Raw genomic sequence first — 18,208 nt, forward strand, 5'->3', positions numbered from 1 at the left:
TCCTAAATGAGGGCAACAATTTTAAGGCATAAAACCCAATACTGATTCTTCCTGAATAAGGAGGATTGAGGGTTGAGCTCTGCATTACGTTATGCTCTGTGGCACATGTGCACCCAAGCACAGTCTTATAGACCCCAATATGGCTCTTCTCTAAAGCTGTTCTGAAGCCCAAGACTTTATTTCTGAGAAGTATGTTGCAAAAAGTGAGATCAGAAAATATCTTTGTCAAGAGAAAAGGCCTTAAACAGTATTTTTAAAAATTTTTTTACAGCAAAAGAAACAGTTCTGGGTAAGTGAGGCAGGGATGGATCCCTGTCAATGGTTTCATAGACAATCTTGGTTAAGGTTTTATTAAGGTCCCTTCCAACCTGAGTCATTTTATGGGTTAGTGATTGATTGTTCCCGTTTGTGCCCAGCAACAATAATGCAACTGGCCTTTCATGTAGTGTAGCTAGATCCTTGTGTTTTCAAACAAATCAAAGGCCTGAGTAAAATGGACAATATCAACTTTACCAGTGCTGCAGGGGCTGGTCCCTCATCCTTCCCATTCATCCAACTCCATGATTTTAAAAGCTAGCTTAATTAAGGAAAAACTCTGCAGGCAGTGTGAGAGCACTTACTGAACATTTTGTATTTTCCAATGCTACTTCAACTTGTCTCTCTTTGGAACTCCAACTCATGGCCCTTGCCCATGCTGCATTTGCATTCAGACTGTTTGATCCTGGACCTTGCACACTTGAATAAATCCTTTACAAGAATCTTTAAGTCCACAGTTTTCTTAACACAAGTGCCCCACTAATGTGAGACAAGGACTGTCCTATAGATAATCTTCAATATCAGAGAATGGTATGAATAATAACTGATGTATTTTGAATCTTAAGAAGGAATGATAGGGTAAACAAAATTCAAACATATGTTTTATTCATGCTAGAGATGAGATATCTCAGGGTTTCAAAAAGAAATAATAGATTTTTACCTAAATGGGAAAAAGTTTATGTAATGAAAAGGAGCAAGTAATTTCTCTTAATGGTATTCCACAATACACATAAACTAGCTATATTCAATAACACTAACTGTATCATAATCTCAGTGAGATTAATTTTCAACTCACAAACAGCAGCCAAACTCAGTATCTGAAAGTGTAATCTCCTAATGCCTAAATGTGTTTTGTTTACCACTCTAGCATATTAACTACATATAAGTCAGCTAATACTATATAATCATATTTGCTGATAAAATCCTATGATTAAAAATGCAACCTGACTGAATGCAGGTTATAGACAATATTTGTCTTCTGCTTGCTGTGAGATGTGTCACACGTATTTCCAGGTCAATGGGTTATTCTTGCATACCAGGCTGATTATTGCCTATTGTTTCTGTGTGTTTCCTCCTTTCAGTGCAGTCCTGAAGCAGACCTTGTAAGTGATCTTCACATCACATACCTCTTGACACTGAGGATGCTGCTTTAAATGGTCAACTTTTTTTTTACCAAAAAGAAACTGACATACTGCTAAACAGTCTTCATTTTCATTTGTCCTCACTCTTTACATCCCTAGAGATTTTCCAGGGAAGGAAGCTCTTGTATAGTGACTCCATTTCAGTTGAAAAGTGTTTTTAATAAACTGTCTTCTACTGCTACACAACCTTTGAATTCCAGGCCAATACAAATATAGATGTACCAGACAGCAAAGGATCTTCTGTCAAAAACAGGGCCAGCCATAAAATAAATACCTGCAAATGCTTAATGCCAATGAAATCTGAGGAGTCTGAAATTTGAAGAGTCTGCCTACATGTTAGCAGTAGGCAGACTCTTCAAATAGTTCTGCCAATTACTAAGCATTTTTACTGTGTCTTTAGATCTTTCAGAAGAAAAGGCTTTCCAACATTGCATTTACTTCTATCACTAAGTAATTTAATATCTTTTATTTTCTTACTCTCTTTTTTCATCTGCCATTTCTAATTAACCTATGGCTGTCAGCTACTCTGTATGTTTTGCTCTTCTCCTACCACCTAGAATCATTGAAGTATTGGGTATAAACCAAAGTCCAGACTGCTCTTTGATATTCCTATGCATTTTCCTTTTCCAGTTATTTTTTATTAAACTAAAGCACCTTACTTAAAATAAGATCTCATTAAAAGGGTATTAAAAATGTAATACTCCTACAGATTCAGTTCTCATTCCATGTATGATAGAATACAATACCAATAAATGTAAAGTCCTTAATTTCAGAAACATAAAGTTAGGTATATTTTCATATGGAAAGGTATGGTATTTCATTAGAACAAAGGTATTACTACAGGGAATGTGCACATTGCACATACACATTTTATGTCTGTAACATACATCTCTCATAGGTTTGAACAACAACTCTAATACATTAATAGAACACTTGCTGATCCTATTTCCCCTTTTTCTCTCAGTTCTCCTTTTATGCAATGGATGAAACAATTATGTCCTCTCAGATCAAAGTAAAAGTGCCTTACTGTCACCACTGTTTATATTTTGTTGTGATCTGTGATTGAACACAGGTCTAGAGATCTTAAAAAATTGGTCACCTTTTCCCACAGGCTTAATGAATCCAAATTTTGTTGCATGAAGAACTTCAACAGGAAAAGCTGAAACATACAGTCCTCAGACAGATAAGGTGAAAAGGAAAATACTAAAGGAGATGAGGCATGATAATATGAAACCCTCTATGCAGAGAGGATAGCTGATCTCTCATTCCTAAGTGAGTATTTATTGTCTGTATAATGGATATTCTTCTTCCCCTTTTCTTTTTTTTTGAAAAAAAAAAAAGAAATCCACGAGTGTATTTTCATAAGGTCAACTCATGCACTGTGTTTCAGCAGTATTCTAAGCCTACCTACTGGATCTGGGCAGAGGACAGTGTGAGAGGATCAGCTGAACAGATGGAGCACGATTCATTTCACAACATTCATTTCACAACTGCTGTCTAGTACCATTATACATTCTTTTGTGTTCTCTGCCTGGCCTTCAGCTTATTTCAGATGTCCTAGAGTGTCCAGGATTTCTATATCAGACCAGAAAGTCTGACATGGGGTCTGTAAGCAACGTGAACCCTTCCAGCGTGTCAGGTGAAGATGGGGCAAGATTGAATCACAGAAGAATGCAAGCCAGAGGTCACCTCTCTATGTCACAACTCCTAACTACAGCAGGGTCAGCTCGGATGGAAGTTAGATAAAGGTGCTCAGGGTCTTGTCCAGATGAAGTTTTAACACCTCTGAGGAAGGGGATTTATCAGACTCCCTGAGCAATCTGTTCCCATGGATAACCATGGAAGAGTGGTGAGTCTCACCCCTTCTACGCAGTTGCATTTTGCCTCTCTGCAAACCATGACCATTGCCTTTTGCCCTTTTTCTGTGCACCTCAAGTCTGGATTCACGCCAGTGATTGGACAGCAGGAAATGGCCTCAACCAAGAGAGCTTCAGGTTTGATATTAGGAAAAAGTTTCTCCACTAAAAGAGCGGTTAAACCTTGGAACAAACTACCCAGGGAAGTGGGTTCAGAAGTGTTGAAAAAAATGAGTAGATGTGGCGCTTTGTGACATGCTTTAGTTGGCATGGTGGTATTTGGTCAAAGGTTGGACTTGACCTTGGAGGTCTTTTTCAGCTTTAATGATTCTATGATTTATTTTGTCTCTAGCCCTCCTAGTACCCGGTGCCCATTAGAAGCTCTCCTTAAGCCTTCTCTTCTTGCAGGTTAAACAAACACAACCTCTTCAGACTCTTACACTTCATTGCTTCCACTCCCTGGCCATCTGAGCAGCTCCCTGGATGGCTCGCAGCTCCATCCCACTGGAGAGGGTCTACAGCATTCCAGCTGCAGCCTCCGCCTCCCAGATGAGGGATGGTGCAGCCCAGTGTGCTCCTAGTGCTCATTGCCACAAGGCTACACTGCAGGTACACGCTCAAGCTGCCCATCAGGATTAAGGGTGTGTTCTGCACACCTGATGCACAAAGATAGGGGTGTGGCTCCTCCTTTGGGCAGTAGCTGCCATCAGGGTTCAAAACTGCTGTTGCATTTGAAGTAACTAGGATTTTAGATGTAGTTAATTATCCAAATTCTATCTTAGATTATAATCTCAGTAAATTTCAGCCACTTTAAACTAACTTTACAAATTCATCTAGCATTAACCACTGCCAAAAATTCAATTATTTTTGGTGCAGAAACTATTCTCATCTTTAGCAGTAACTATAACCTTCCAATTACCACCCAATTGCTTATGTTAATGATTACTGTACCACTGAAACCAAAATATATTTGGGATTGCAAATTCATTGAAACTTTTAAAATTGAGAAGGTTATAACATCTTTAATATTTCCCCCTTTTTCACTTATTTTAAATTATTTCCTCCCACTGGAATAAAGAGACAATGAAGCTACTCAGAAGAGTGATTGCTCTCTGATGACAGACAAGTATCCCCCAAATGGTTATTTTCCAAATAAAAAATGGCTTCCCAAATACTAGTGGTTTTTTTTTCAGAACAAAGCTCTGTAGAATTACATCCTTTTCTAGACTGAGGAGAAAAGTGACAGCATAGGATTCAAGTCCTCTGGGCCAGGTTAAATTTTCCCTTAATGTGATGCTGTCCTGTTTAACAAGTCGGCAATGCACGTTATCATAGAATCATAGAATGGTCTGGGTTGGAAGGGACTTTAATGAATGTGTAGTTTCAACACCCTGAAATGGGAAGGGGCGCCTTCCAATAGATCAGGTTTCTCAAAGCTCCATCCAAGCCTGGCCTTGAACACTTCCAGGGATGGGGCAGCTACAGTTTCTCTGGGCATGCTGTTCCAGTGCCCCTCCACCCTCACATTAACGATCTGATTAACTGCTAGAGGATGTTTTAATTCTGGCTTAAGTCACTCTGTCTGACTGTGAACATCATTGTGAATTTCTTCACAAAGATTATCATATTTGGGGGCAGGGTGTGCATATCTTGCTACCATAAGCATCTTACTCTACATGGTGCTTAGACCATCAATGGCGTTTTTTTTCAGAAGAGGATACTTTTCCTTTGAGTCTAAGTATTAAACTGCTGCTTGATTTGCTTAACTAGGTCTCATTTAAACATATCTTGAATATTTATTACTGTTTTCTGCTATTTGTTTTAATTCTTTTCAACATTATATACATTCAAATACTCAATGGTCTCATCAAAGACTAAAAGCATTTGCATTTAATGCATATTAAAAAGCATGTGCATTTAATGCATATTCTCTTAAAAAGGAGAATTGGTCAAAAAGTCTGTAGAATGTTTTAGCAGCCACCTGTCAACTCTCTAAATCTTATCCATCTAACCAAATTTTACTTTTACATAAACTAGCATGTATGTCTTTATATGATCAGATTCACTGCTACCTAAAATTTTTATACTTTAGGAAGTAAACACTCCTACTTTAATCCCCTTCGAATAAATACTCTAAACTCTTGATCATAGAAATTCTTAATCACCTCAAAAATACTTCAATGAATTTTCAGATTTATCCTTCTATTAATTGCTCCTATGTTGTATCTTCCTTTCTTATAGCCCAGCTGGACACCAATTAAAGTTGTGCAAATAATCATCTTGCAGACAAAGATCTTCAAGGAATATGTTCTGCCTTTTATCTTAGAGATAAGAAAGAATTTATTTGGACAAAAATGGGATTTTTAATGAAAGACTTCTGGGAAAAATAAAGAAGAAAAAGCTAAATGATTTTACAATGTCATTAAGTTTATGAAACTGGCTTCAGGGTTTTCCCTGTGAAAACAAGATCAAACTCTTCTTAGAGTCATCATGCTTCCTTAGCACTGTTTTCTTCCTCCTATGCCTCTTATGAAAAACTACCATAACTTGAAAAGAAATATTAAAATGCTGATAAACCCCTACATGATTTGACTTTGGAAAGCAGTAGTTTTCTAAATGGCAATTATCAGTGCTAAAGCAATGTATGAGGTACTGACACTGATCTGTTTCCTCAGAATGTTATTCCAGTCTGAAAAAAGAGATAGCACATATACTCACATTGTAATGGCTGTTCAGCTTAATGTTAGAGACATAGTCTCTAAGCAGAATTTTGACTGTAATTCTGTTTTCACACTGCATAAGCCATTTTGACTTTCACCATATTCCCATGCTTTCTGAGTGAAGCTGATTTCATGCTTAACAATGCAGAACAGCTTCATAATCCAACTATCTAAATAAATTCCTACAAGCTTTAGACACTTTAAACTGAACCCCTGACCTAAGCTACTGATGTTACTATTCCTTGGTGTAAAAAATTGAAATAGGACAAGGATCAGCAACCCATTCTACTGGAATCTGCTCTCACAAAACTTTCATGACTTTGGAAACCTTTCTTCTTTTTTTAAAAAAGTTTAATTTTTTTTTTCTTAAATTTTCTCCTGAAAAAGACATATTACAAGGAGAATTTAGGATCTTCTGTATGTTGAAACCTCCTTACAAAATCATTTAAAGACAGATATCTTAAAAATCTGGTCCTACTTTTCAGCAGAGACAGTTGCAAACATGCTGCTCTTATTGACTTACTATCAATGACTGAACCAGAACTGCAAAAGCTGACTGTATTATTTTCATCTGCTGATAAGCTGTACATAGACGCTTATGTTTACTTACGTAAAACATAATTTACTATTTGATACCAATGTTGCTCTTAAAGATTTCATAATTCACTATATAGTCTAAATGTTTCTTTTGTACATAATATATTTATCATCAATCAATATTGAAAAAGTTTGACAAGTTTTTTACACTAAGTTGATTTATTATTGCTCTGGATATAAAATCAAAAGTGCTGCATTGCTCTTCTATTCTAAGATTGAATAAGGCTTTGAAGTGGTTAAGAACAGAAATCTTGGAAATCATAATTAACACCTTTGTGGATTACCAAAGAAAGTTCTAGATATTTCAGTTTTGAAAGTTGACAAGCAAGCTGTAACAATGACACTTGAATCGTATTAATGATTCTAAGGAGAGGAGCTATTCTAATGAAAATATTCACTATCTGTTTTGTACACATTGTTGCCTTGCATATAAGCAACTCTCTCCACAACTTTCTTAATTCCCTATGACTATTAAGCCTGTACATTCCCAGAACTATGCTTTGCTTAGATTCCTTCCTTGCTGTCTGTGGGCCAACATCCTTCGTAGTCCCATTTCTCCTAGAAATATTAACAAAGCCATCATTTCCCTTAAATAAAATCTTATTTCCTTTTATGCCTTGTTTTGTTCCTGTTTGTTTTTTTTGTAAAAAGTAATTAAAATAAAATGGGTGTTTTTGTCATCCAGGGAGCCACTGATGTAAAAAAAAAAAAGAATGAAGAATGTAATTGGGCTTTTTTTCTTTAATTATGGTCCCTATTATTTTGAAATTATCATTTCCCTGGCAAGCACTTTTTGAAGTATTTGCATTTAGTGAGACTTCTGAAAGCAGTGTAATTATGGGTTGCAGTACAAAACTCAACATCTACAGCGTTTTGATTTAAAAAACAATGTCCACACAACTCCTCCAAGAGGTATTGCATGCAGATGAACTGAGGGGCATGCAGAAGCTTTAAAGCCACAGTAATCATGTTGGAATTTGCTCACATTTTATGTCTTTTTTGTATATCTGTGATTCATGAAGGAATGCATAATATGTGCCTATTATCTTCATAGGGGGTATTTCACAGAAACTCAAGTAAAGATTTGTTTCATGTCTCTTGTGTGAATTACTTTTGTTGAAGACTGGGTATTTAAATCATTCTTAGTAACTTAATAAATTCTTTTAAAAGATCATTTGACTCACAATTTCCATGAGTTAAAAGGTATTTTTGTTATAATCTTGTGAGAGATGCTATATTATATTGTCATCTCTGGAACAATTCCAAGCTTATCTATACAACTTCTTCACAATTGCAACTAGTCTTATTTATAAGAGGACTACAGTTTTAAGATGTAATTGCAGCACATTGGCAATTGTGGAAGATATTAACTCTTTAGCAAAGGCTTGTGCCTATAAAATTAGTATGCCACACACCTATTTATCACACTCCTTTTGATAAATATTTAGCAGTATTTTCTTAAGACAAGTCATGCAGATCTTTATGATTGACAGAATTTAAAAAAGGGAATCTGAAAGCATTTAAAGAGTGAAGTGAGATAAATTGTATAATTATACATTTTTTAAGTGGAATAACAGGCTCCTTTATATATATTTTTTCCTTTTGTTTGAAAACAGTGAGGCTTGAAAAACATTATATGAATTGAAATGGTAATTCTTCAAACAGGAGTTGTCACAGAAGTTACACATTCTCAACAGCACTGAAAAGTTGCTCATCAATGCTCTGCTGGATCCCAATTTAGTAAACTACTTAAACATACCAAGTTAGGCTACAGTTAAATGAGCAGGAATTTATGCTTTGCTGCCTGAGGACCTTGTAAAAAATGTGTGAAAAACTTGCTAGATTTTTCTCCAATGTCAAATAAAGGTTGAAAAATAGTAACAAAGCTTAGAAAAATTTTGTCATGGCTTACACATATTGCTGCCATTACTGCCTTAAAAATATGATTTAAAGAGTAAGGTCAGGTTATTTTTTCTGCCAAGATCTCTCAATTATGTTTGTCTAGATCTATTGATTTCACCGAGTAAACCGATGTATTTTACTGCTACCATAGATAGTAAAAGATAAATGTCTGAGTTTTGAACTTGAATTTTTTTAGGATGTCTGCTTAAATGTATTTTCTCAGAAATTGATTTGCAACTATCAATAGATATTTACACAAGGAAAAAGGGTAACCTTTGCAGAGACCTTTCTTGCATAGCTCTGCAATAAAGAAGTGCTTAAAATATTTGAAGAATTATTGCCTAACTGAGAAACTGAAAATATACTGCTGCTTTTTACTAAGTGGCAGATGGACTATTCAAATATGACCATAATAGTAATAAATAATAATGTGTTTAGTGCTTTATATTCTCAAATCTCTATAGAAATATTCATTACAATGTTTCCAAAGCAATGGACAAGGAATAATCACTCAGACTTACCCACATTTAATCTGCCTGTGACTTCCCCATTTGAATTGCGAGCATTCACAGTCACATTGTGAGTAGACTGGAGAAGCAGCGATGAGTCCTGAAGTGTGGAGAAAGAAAATAAAGTATGTTAGATAGTACAATTAGAATTGTGAACCATTTTCAAAATTTAGTCTAGTGTTGGTATCAACTCAGTCACTGAAAGGTCTTTGCAGCTACAAAACTATCCAAAGATCTCATCAAATAATGTGGGCAGATATTTCTGATTACTAATACTACATCAGATTTAAAGTCATAAAAATAATTAAAGGGAATATGCCAGGTGAACAAAACCTGTGTTACTGGACCAATGAACATGGCTGCTAACATTTTATCTTTTGGAAAAAATGCTTTAGTACTAGATTCAGTACCTGTCAGTACATAACTCAAGCCATTTAATTGAGTGTGAGCACTCTAAATAGTATGAATTTGAGAATTCATACTATTGTATTAATGTGGTGAGAAACATGCTGTGCATTCTGCTTCCTCAATGGTCCATGCAGTCTGTGTCCTAATTTTGGCACCTGGCATCAGCTCTCCAGGCAAGGAAGCTCTAACAGTGAGTGATGGAGAGAGTGGCAGGCTGACTAGATCAGTGCTGACTTTAACAGATGACAGTACAGGTGATTTTCAGAGTAATCACAGTGGCCACTGTCTTTACTTGACATTAAGTATCAGAAAATTATCTGGGTACACAAATCTTTTCACTCATTTGGATCAGCAAACTGTAAATACGCTGGCAGACTTCAAAAAAAGGGGAGGAAGTTTTCTGCAGTACAGGTGTTTTCATACTAAAGCACACTTTGTCTCTGGAGGACAAGCACTCAGTAAGTGATAGGAAGTGCCTATGCAGATCTCAGTTGCCAAAGCACCAGGGAATACATGACATGAAGAGAGTATCAGCAATCTGCCTGCTTGTGACCTCAGTGGAGATACCCAGTCCTAAATAAATGAGTTTCTAACTACTGGAATATTATTAAGAGATCAGCCTCTTTCACAGATATGGCTTCTAGTTATTTTTCTGGACTCACCAGAGACCACATAGTAACTTGAAGGGCTAACCCCTGAAAATAACCCCAAGGCATATTTTCATCTCAACTTAATGCTTAGAGTATGAGACAACCTGAGAGTTTCAAACACTTTTTACATGATGAATTTTACTAAAAACACTTCTTTAGTATCAAAACCACAAACCTGATTAAAAAGTAATGAAATAGAAGCAACACACAATTTGGACTCATAAAAGTTACACAATTTTAAAAAGAAAACAAACAGTATCTTCCAAGTAGGTAGAAAGGCTCTTTCAAAATAAGTCATTAAGTGAGCAAAAGAAATGAATCACACTTTACAAATTATATTGGGAAAACATAAAAGCTCACAGAATTAACATGAATAATGAAAATAATAAAAAGTCTTAGGAAAAAAGTAAGCCATGTGTTAGAATGAATGGTAGTAAGTTAGTATCAAGTGGAAAAGGAAGGCCAACAAAGATTGGGGATTGGGTAAATATAGCACATTTAAGTAAATCTGCTAAATGACCCACGGAGCTGGGCATCTTTATTACATTTATTTGATTGTCACTGGTTGATTTAAAAAATATTTTAGTAATTTGTGGTATCAAATGAAAGTGTGCATAAACTGTACTCTAGACCTGCTGCTGCACACATGTGGTTTTGACTAATTAAAATCTAGAAACATATTTAAAAATGCTCATCTTTTATCTTTCCATGAAGATGTTTCAGCAAAGGTGCAATGGTCTTGCCCACAGCTCTGCGTTGGACTCATAATAAAGGCATAAACTTGTAATAGGCTCCAGAGACAATGCACAGCAAGTAGATTTTCTGCTACATATTTTCTTAGCACTTTGGAGACCTCATTAGGTGAGAAAATCTGTTAGGAGACTGCAAGGAGAGAACCATTAAGGCAAGGGAGAAAGCTGCTTTGAAAGCTGAGAGGGGCTCAGTTCTCCAAGACAAACTTAGAAAAAGAAAGCTTAACAAATAAGTAACGTTATGTGAATAAACACATAAATGGCAACTCAGGAGACCAAGCTTCAGGCAATTAAGCCTTTAGAGAGTTCAAATATTTAAAAGAAGCAAGGGTACAAACAAAAAACCTCTGATGAATTATCAGTAGGCAGAGAGAAGCAGTAGCCTGAAGGATCTAATTAATGCATGCTACTAATGATCATGACGGATCATTGGACAGCTAAGCTTGTATTAGATGCTGCCACACCTCTACCTCTTTTTCCTATATTGTACTAAATGTATTAAGAGCTGAAAGGAATATTAAGAGAGCACAAATGGTAGCTTAACACTGCATAACGATCTTTGGGACTAGAGGGAGTTCTTCAACATTAGCTGTGGTGGTCTTAAAAAGTTACATGTCTTACTGGATAAAAAACCTCAAGGGAAATTCACCAAAGCACATAAATAGTTTTCTCACTGTCTGTGAGGCAGAAAAGACTACAGCATAAGAAGGTAAATGGAAAAACAGATACAGTAATGGAATTTCACTGTCTTAATTAAGAGCTGCTCCTGAAACTAGAAATATTTAGAGAAAAGTAAAAGCTCAGTATAAGTAAAATATGTTGGCATTGCTTAAATTTTAGTAGTCAAGCATGTTAACAACCTCATTCTGATAAATTTATTTACATTTTCTCTTGACATAGCAACATATATACACACTAACTTTTTTCCTAGCTTCAGAAAACTCACATGGCTGCCGATTTCTTCTCAATTACGTGTTTGAAGACATGAAAGAGCCATATTTGGCTTTCATTGTCACTGAATAGTACATTATTCAATGAAATGACCCAGTGGTTGATGATAATATTTACAAAACATAAAAATTTATTTCATGAGATGTTGGGCTACGGACAATAGTTCTGGAAACTATTTTATTAGCCAGAAGCAGACATCTCCCTACAAAAAATTCACTGGAATAAGTTTCAGAGTCCCCCTGGATAATTAAAATCCCAATCAGATGCTCTCTTCCTTTTTCTAAACCTACAACTTCCACACCTTTCCCTTTCTCCATGGCATTTTAAAGTTAATAATTTTGATAAATATTTGACCAATCTTGGTATTCTTAGTTTACCTTGCTAGTAATAACAACAACAAACTTTTATGTCTAGGTGAACTAGAGAAAATACTAAGTCTTTCCATTTAGACTTGTAAATTTTATATACATATATATATAAACATGTCAGACATCTCATGGCTTTGTCCTTGAAGTGAAAAAAGCTATATATTTTATAGAAATCGTAAGTTTTCCATTGGGATCCACTAATTTTAGAGATATTGAAACTATTCTGTAGTGGATGAATAAACAGAACAAGCAGCTTCCTAGGGAAGTCTGTATTAAAAAATAATCTCAGTAAAAGTAATGAAAACCTTTTCATACGCTCCTCAAGTTTTAGCATTACTTACATACAATAACAATTATAATTCCTGTTTGAGCTGCTTATCACATGCCTAAGAGATAAATGTTAATTCTGGCAAAGCATCATAACACTGACCTTGCAAAGCGTGCAGAAATATGTGTATATACAGATATACATGAACATACATATATATATATATGTTTGTTTTTTTTTTTTTCTTACAGGACAGAAATCATGGAAAGTTCAATTATTCAGAAGTGCATTCATTTTATTTAGCATTTTTGCAAGATTACCCACTTACCACTCTCGAATGGATTTCTTTGGCATAAAGAGGGAATAAGAATTCAGATTCCCCTTCCAGTCGAAGGCCTTCTTTTGTAACACGCAGGTGTCCCATTCCAGTCTGAGGAGAAGATGTGAGAATTATGCACAATTTACTATTGTTGCTGTATCTATTTTGTGTTCTTTTCATGAATTAAACATTTTCAGAACTGCCTGCCTGAAGTCTACTGATAAATATACAAATAGTAATGCATTTAAAATTTTGAGAATACCTTATTTTGTCCAAGGAGTAATTTTCTGTGAGAAATTGCAGGTTTCATGAAGTTATTAAACTTGGTTTGTTGTTTTTTGGGTTTTTTTTATGGTGGGAGGAGGGTGTGGAGTGGAAATACAGTTTTATAGTAATTAAATTTTTAAAAAGTGCATTTGTATTGGCTGTGCTGAAACAGCTTTTGTACTTGCCTTCTAAAAATGCAATGAACAATAAACTTTTACAAATGAGTACTCACATAAAAATATTAACATCTCAGGGTTCATTCTATCAATAATATAAGCCTACAGAACAGACAAAGAGGGATTTTTATTTGCTTTCATTTTCATCAATAACTTCTTTTTAATTAAGTTTTAATTCATTAGCTTAGTTTTTTCTCCTTCAATTGTAGGTCAAGGCTCTATATCTCATTACCATATACCTTGTTCTGTATCACCTGCTTGTCATTTTTTCATCCTTTCTTCCTCAGTCCCTCCTGCTTTCAGCCCAATTATTCTTTCCAGCTGATATCTCCGTTCTTTCTTTTTACTTCCTTTCATCATTATCATAGAATTGATAATGTGAAAAATGAGTGAGGAATTACTTCAGTAGGTACATCTGAGGGTTTGCAGGCTTCAGCTGCATGGTATTTCACAGGTATTTAGCTAATTTGTAAAGGATTTGCCCATTTCCCTGACATAAAGAGTGACACAAAACTTGCCAAAAAACCCCCAAGAAACCAAAAAAAACCACCAGCCTTCCAGCTAGACCACATAAAAATATTTCAAGACAACTGCTGCAAACTACAAGGAACAGATGGAAGAGCTAAAGAAAAAAACAATAAACCTAAAAAATTATTTTCACTCTAAACAGTTTTCAGGTAGTTCTTGATGTAAGCAGAGAGATAAGAGGCCACTAATTACACATCAATAAATTGTTCATTGAATGAATTATGCTTGCCACTGAGAAAAGCTATAATTGAAGAGATGGTAATTGCTTTCAAATATATGTTCTGACTAATCAGATTGTATATGTATATATGAAATGCTAAGTAACATCTCAAACCAGCCTTCAATAAAAAATCATAGCTATTTTTTAGCAGACCTGAAAGGAGACAAAGAGAGAAACAAGTTTTGCCTAAATTCCATAGGGTAAGAAATGTTCATTCACTCCACTGGAGAGTACAACCACGATTCTTCCTCAGCAAGATTTGCTTCAGGAAAGAGGTTTTTAGAAAAGCTATTTATGGAATCTGTTTTTCAGGGTTAAATACTTTACTGTTTTGAAATATTTAATATACTGACTTTTCTCAGTGAAAACAGATTCAATTTCAAAACTCTACACCACTGCCAAGCTTTTAAAAAGTACCCAGTATATAGTGATACATCCCATAAGGCAAAACTAAAATACCTATGATGAGCTTTTATAATGACAATTCCTAGCCAGCACTGACTGATTTAAAAATATGTTTCTCTAGCAAAGACTATGGACAGTTTCTTCTAAGTTGCAATACTCCAACATTATAAAGACACTTAAGTTTTAAGGAAAACACTTGAAAAATCTGATGTAAAATATCAAGATATTCTAAAGAAATACCATTAACAAGTATCTCCTCTTTTATTAACCAAATTTAGGGTCTGATGATTTCCTCTGAGCTCATACCTTTTCCTCTGAGCTCATACCTTTTCAGGTGAAAGTAGTTTATGTTAGCTATCAGGTTTAAATGGAGTTTTTATATTTTTATGGAATAAAATAAAAAGAACTAAATAAGTAACATATTTCAGAATAAGTACAAAAAAATGACATTGACAAATCTGAAATTTAAGAAGGCAGAGGAAGAACTAGTGATTAATTCTTGCTCTGAAGCAGACTGGAGAAAACTAAACTCCTAGGTGGCAATCTCTGTGCTGCCTTTGGCAGGAAGAAATTTTTAGTAGAAAAAGAATAAAAAAATTATGTGGACAAAAATTATGCAATTTACTTAGCATGTTCTTTCTAATGGATTCAGGTTTCCCAGCAATGATTATTGTTCAAATGCTATATAGACAAAGAAATGTCTCTGACAAAAATAGTATGCCACATGACAAAACTCAGCACTTTCAACTTACCTAGAAGTTCTTATTTTTTCAGTAAACCCAGTCATATCCCTCAGGATTACTTTGTATAAGTATGTTCTCCAGTATGCCGTATTTTCTTATATCAGATATTTAATTTAAGCATTGACACAAAGCTCACATTCTCATATATTTGCCTAACAGCCTCATTATCCATTCTCATTGACCACTTGGGAAGTGCAAACCCAGGAAATTTAGATTTGGGTTATGTGCATAAATGACTATCTGTGAGGACTAACATAAACTCTGTAGCATGCATGCAAACAATAAAACTGTGGATTTTATATAATGATCCTCATTTCTATTACCTTTGTGACTGCAAACAATTATGTTCTTAGTACTACAATATTTGAGCACCTTAAGATTGTAAAACTACTGAGTTATGCAGTACAGCGAGATAGGAGAATTCTATTATGTCCCTTTTATAACTGGCAAATTGAAGTTACATAGAATATAAAATAGAGGGATTTAGAATAAACAACCACCCCAATGCACTGAGATCCAATGCTAAGCTCCATGAAAAGGCAAGGCATAATATTTACACATAATGTTCTCTCAACAACCACTCTGCTTCTTATATTACCAAATGCTTTTTACTGAGTATTGCGGCTTCCTCAGTAGTGAACAAATGTGATGCTTTCTGTTTCAAGGATTTGATTCTGTTCCTATTCAAATAACTGAATATTTGAATATTTGAATATATTTCTACTGATTTGAGGAAAGGGACCCAATATCTATTAGTTAGATGTGGACTTTGATGCAGTTGCACAACAAGCTATTGCTTAGGGTGGGGGGTAAAAAAAGCGCTCCATAAAGACAGGAAATGCACGGCAAGTCTGAATTCTGGTTATCCTGATGCTGGTGACTGTCACTGCTTGAGTTTGCTGGCCCTGAGCTGTAACACAATGTTGTACATACAGATATAGCTGAGACTCACATTTTGTAATTACTGAAAGCCCTCAGCGAGGCAGGACGCAGCTGTACAGCAGGGAAGGATGAAATGGCATCTTGCAGACAGCAATCAGGTTTTACTGCTGCAAGGAGCTGACTAGCGTGGAAACTGCTGGCAGCTGCCAAACTCTTGTGTACCAAAGATGCAACTTAGCATTAGTGTTCACACAGGTGTGTCCAGTATTCATTTCAGAACTGCTTGACTTATTCTAACTGCAGCAACAGGATGCCTTCAACTATAGTAGAAACATTTTTCATACTTTGAAAATGCTCCCAAGCAGGTATGTGCTTGGAGAAAAAGAGACAAAGCCTTCTACCACAAACATTCAATCTCTGAATCCTCATAAAAGCTCATCAAGACTACTTGATTGAGAAGTCCTGGTCTAAAAGACATTTGACATCTAGCTTTTCAGTGAATTATCTATATAGATACTCCAAAACCAGCTGAAATGAGCAGCCACCACTGCAGAATTCTAGGTAAGACGCATCGTATTGTGGAACATCTTGATGGGAGGACCATCTTGGATGTCTTATTTTCTTAGACTCTAAACAGACTCCAGACTATTAGGAGTGGAAAACAAGCAGATGCAGTTCTAGGGCTCTTGCACTCACAGTGAGTTGCTCTCAGGTAGCTGAGTCTGATGCTGCCTATGGCATATGGAAGCAAAAGAGCATCACGTGATTTATCTGGGATTTATCTCCCAGGATTATGACAATGTAGGTCTGCTGCTGTAGGCATGTGGCCATTAGAAATGAGCATGAGGCACGGGGAACATTCATTCAGTTTAAAAACAAGTATTTCTAGTCACCTAAATTTGATGAAGAACAGTTTTTATTTTCCTACCAACACTGAAACTGGCTTACTGATACACACTGGCTCACTCAATTTGGTCAGCCACTCTCAGTATCATATGTCACACCATATCACATCACATCATCATTGTTTCTGTACCTTCTCAGCATTACACTCAAATGCAGTCCTCAGGCTCCTCTGAGTAAATGAAATTGAACTTCTGCTCTGTGTACCAGCTAATAGCTGCAAGGGAAGATGTATATTTTCTCCTTTTGGGGAGAGATCAAATACTGGAAAGAGGCTGACCCATATGCTAGCATAGTTAAACCAAAAAAATTCTCAAAGTTGATTTCAACATAAGTTTGAACACATATTCAATTCAAATCAAGTAGCTTCCGTCTCAGGAGTTAAAAACATGTTTGATTTGCAGTCTCTGCTTCCTGAATATTCAACTTTTCCAAATATTAAAAGTAAGTCCACACACACTGTAGTGGCTGAATGAAACCAGTAATGATATTAACTTCAGAGCAGAAAGGATACAGCATTTCCACTCAGTTAAATCCTTTTCTTTCTTGTAGGATCCTTACATCCTCCTTCCAGGCCAGATCAGGGAAAGACCTTGCCAAGTTCAGACCAAGACACCACTTGTTGTGGCCCAAAGCTAGTTAAATTAATGGCTTTATGGATCCAGCTTGCACTGCAGCACTTCTTGCAGCAATTACTATTTAGAGAACTTGCTTTGCAAACAAGAGTGTACTGTTTCATTGAGATAATAGGACTGTGGGTAGAGATTGTTAAAGAGCAATCAGCAAAACAGGATTGGTAATGAATCTGATGAAACTCTCTGTTTGACTTACAATATCAATTTTGGAGCTAAGTACGTGCTTGGTATAATAACATTTCTGATGCCTCATCTCATTTTCAGTTGCAAGGACTCTATTTGCTGGGCTCAGACAGAGTTATCTGACTCATCTGCTTAGATGACAGTGGAGTAATTTCAGTCAAAGACTTTGGTCAAATCAGAGCCCTTGGTAACAGCAAGCACTCCTGGTATAGAAGTTAGTCTCACCTGGCTTAGGGCTGGATACAAACCAAAACAGCATTTGTGGACAAGAGTGAAAAGTGTGTAGATAATATTTCGAGATTTAGAAAAGTAGATGACCACTTTGAATTCAACAGATTTGTAAGAAAACAGCTATGAATTATGCAAATTATCAAACCACTGATGTTTGCTTATTTTTATAACATATCTTTCATAAAATAGGATTCACACTTAAGATGTATATTTTCAAGATATTTTCAGGTCCTCTTTTATCTTTGTCCTGATATACAGAATAACAGATTTCCTTACTT

The 18,208-nt window shown here is 35.6% G+C and overlaps 1 protein-coding gene across 2 annotated transcripts in view; it reads right to left on the reverse strand.

Moving 5' to 3' along the window:
* SGCG (sarcoglycan gamma) overlaps window positions 1-18,208 on the reverse strand; it is a 105,912-nt gene that overhangs the window by 28,864 nt on the left and 58,840 nt on the right. For both annotated transcript variants that reach the window (XM_058018733.1, XM_058018732.1), the window contains exons 4-5: window positions 12,767-12,868; window positions 9,054-9,141 (exon numbers count right to left, since the gene is read on the reverse strand). In XM_058018733.1, the coding sequence (XP_057874716.1) occupies window positions 9,054-9,141; window positions 12,767-12,868 (190 nt within the window). The remainder of the gene's footprint in view (window positions 1-9,053; window positions 9,142-12,766; window positions 12,869-18,208) is intronic.

The sequence above is a fragment of the Melospiza georgiana genome, chromosome 2 (assembly GCF_028018845.1).
Source record: "Melospiza georgiana isolate bMelGeo1 chromosome 2, bMelGeo1.pri, whole genome shotgun sequence".
NCBI lineage: Eukaryota > Metazoa > Chordata > Aves > Passeriformes > Passerellidae > Melospiza > Melospiza georgiana.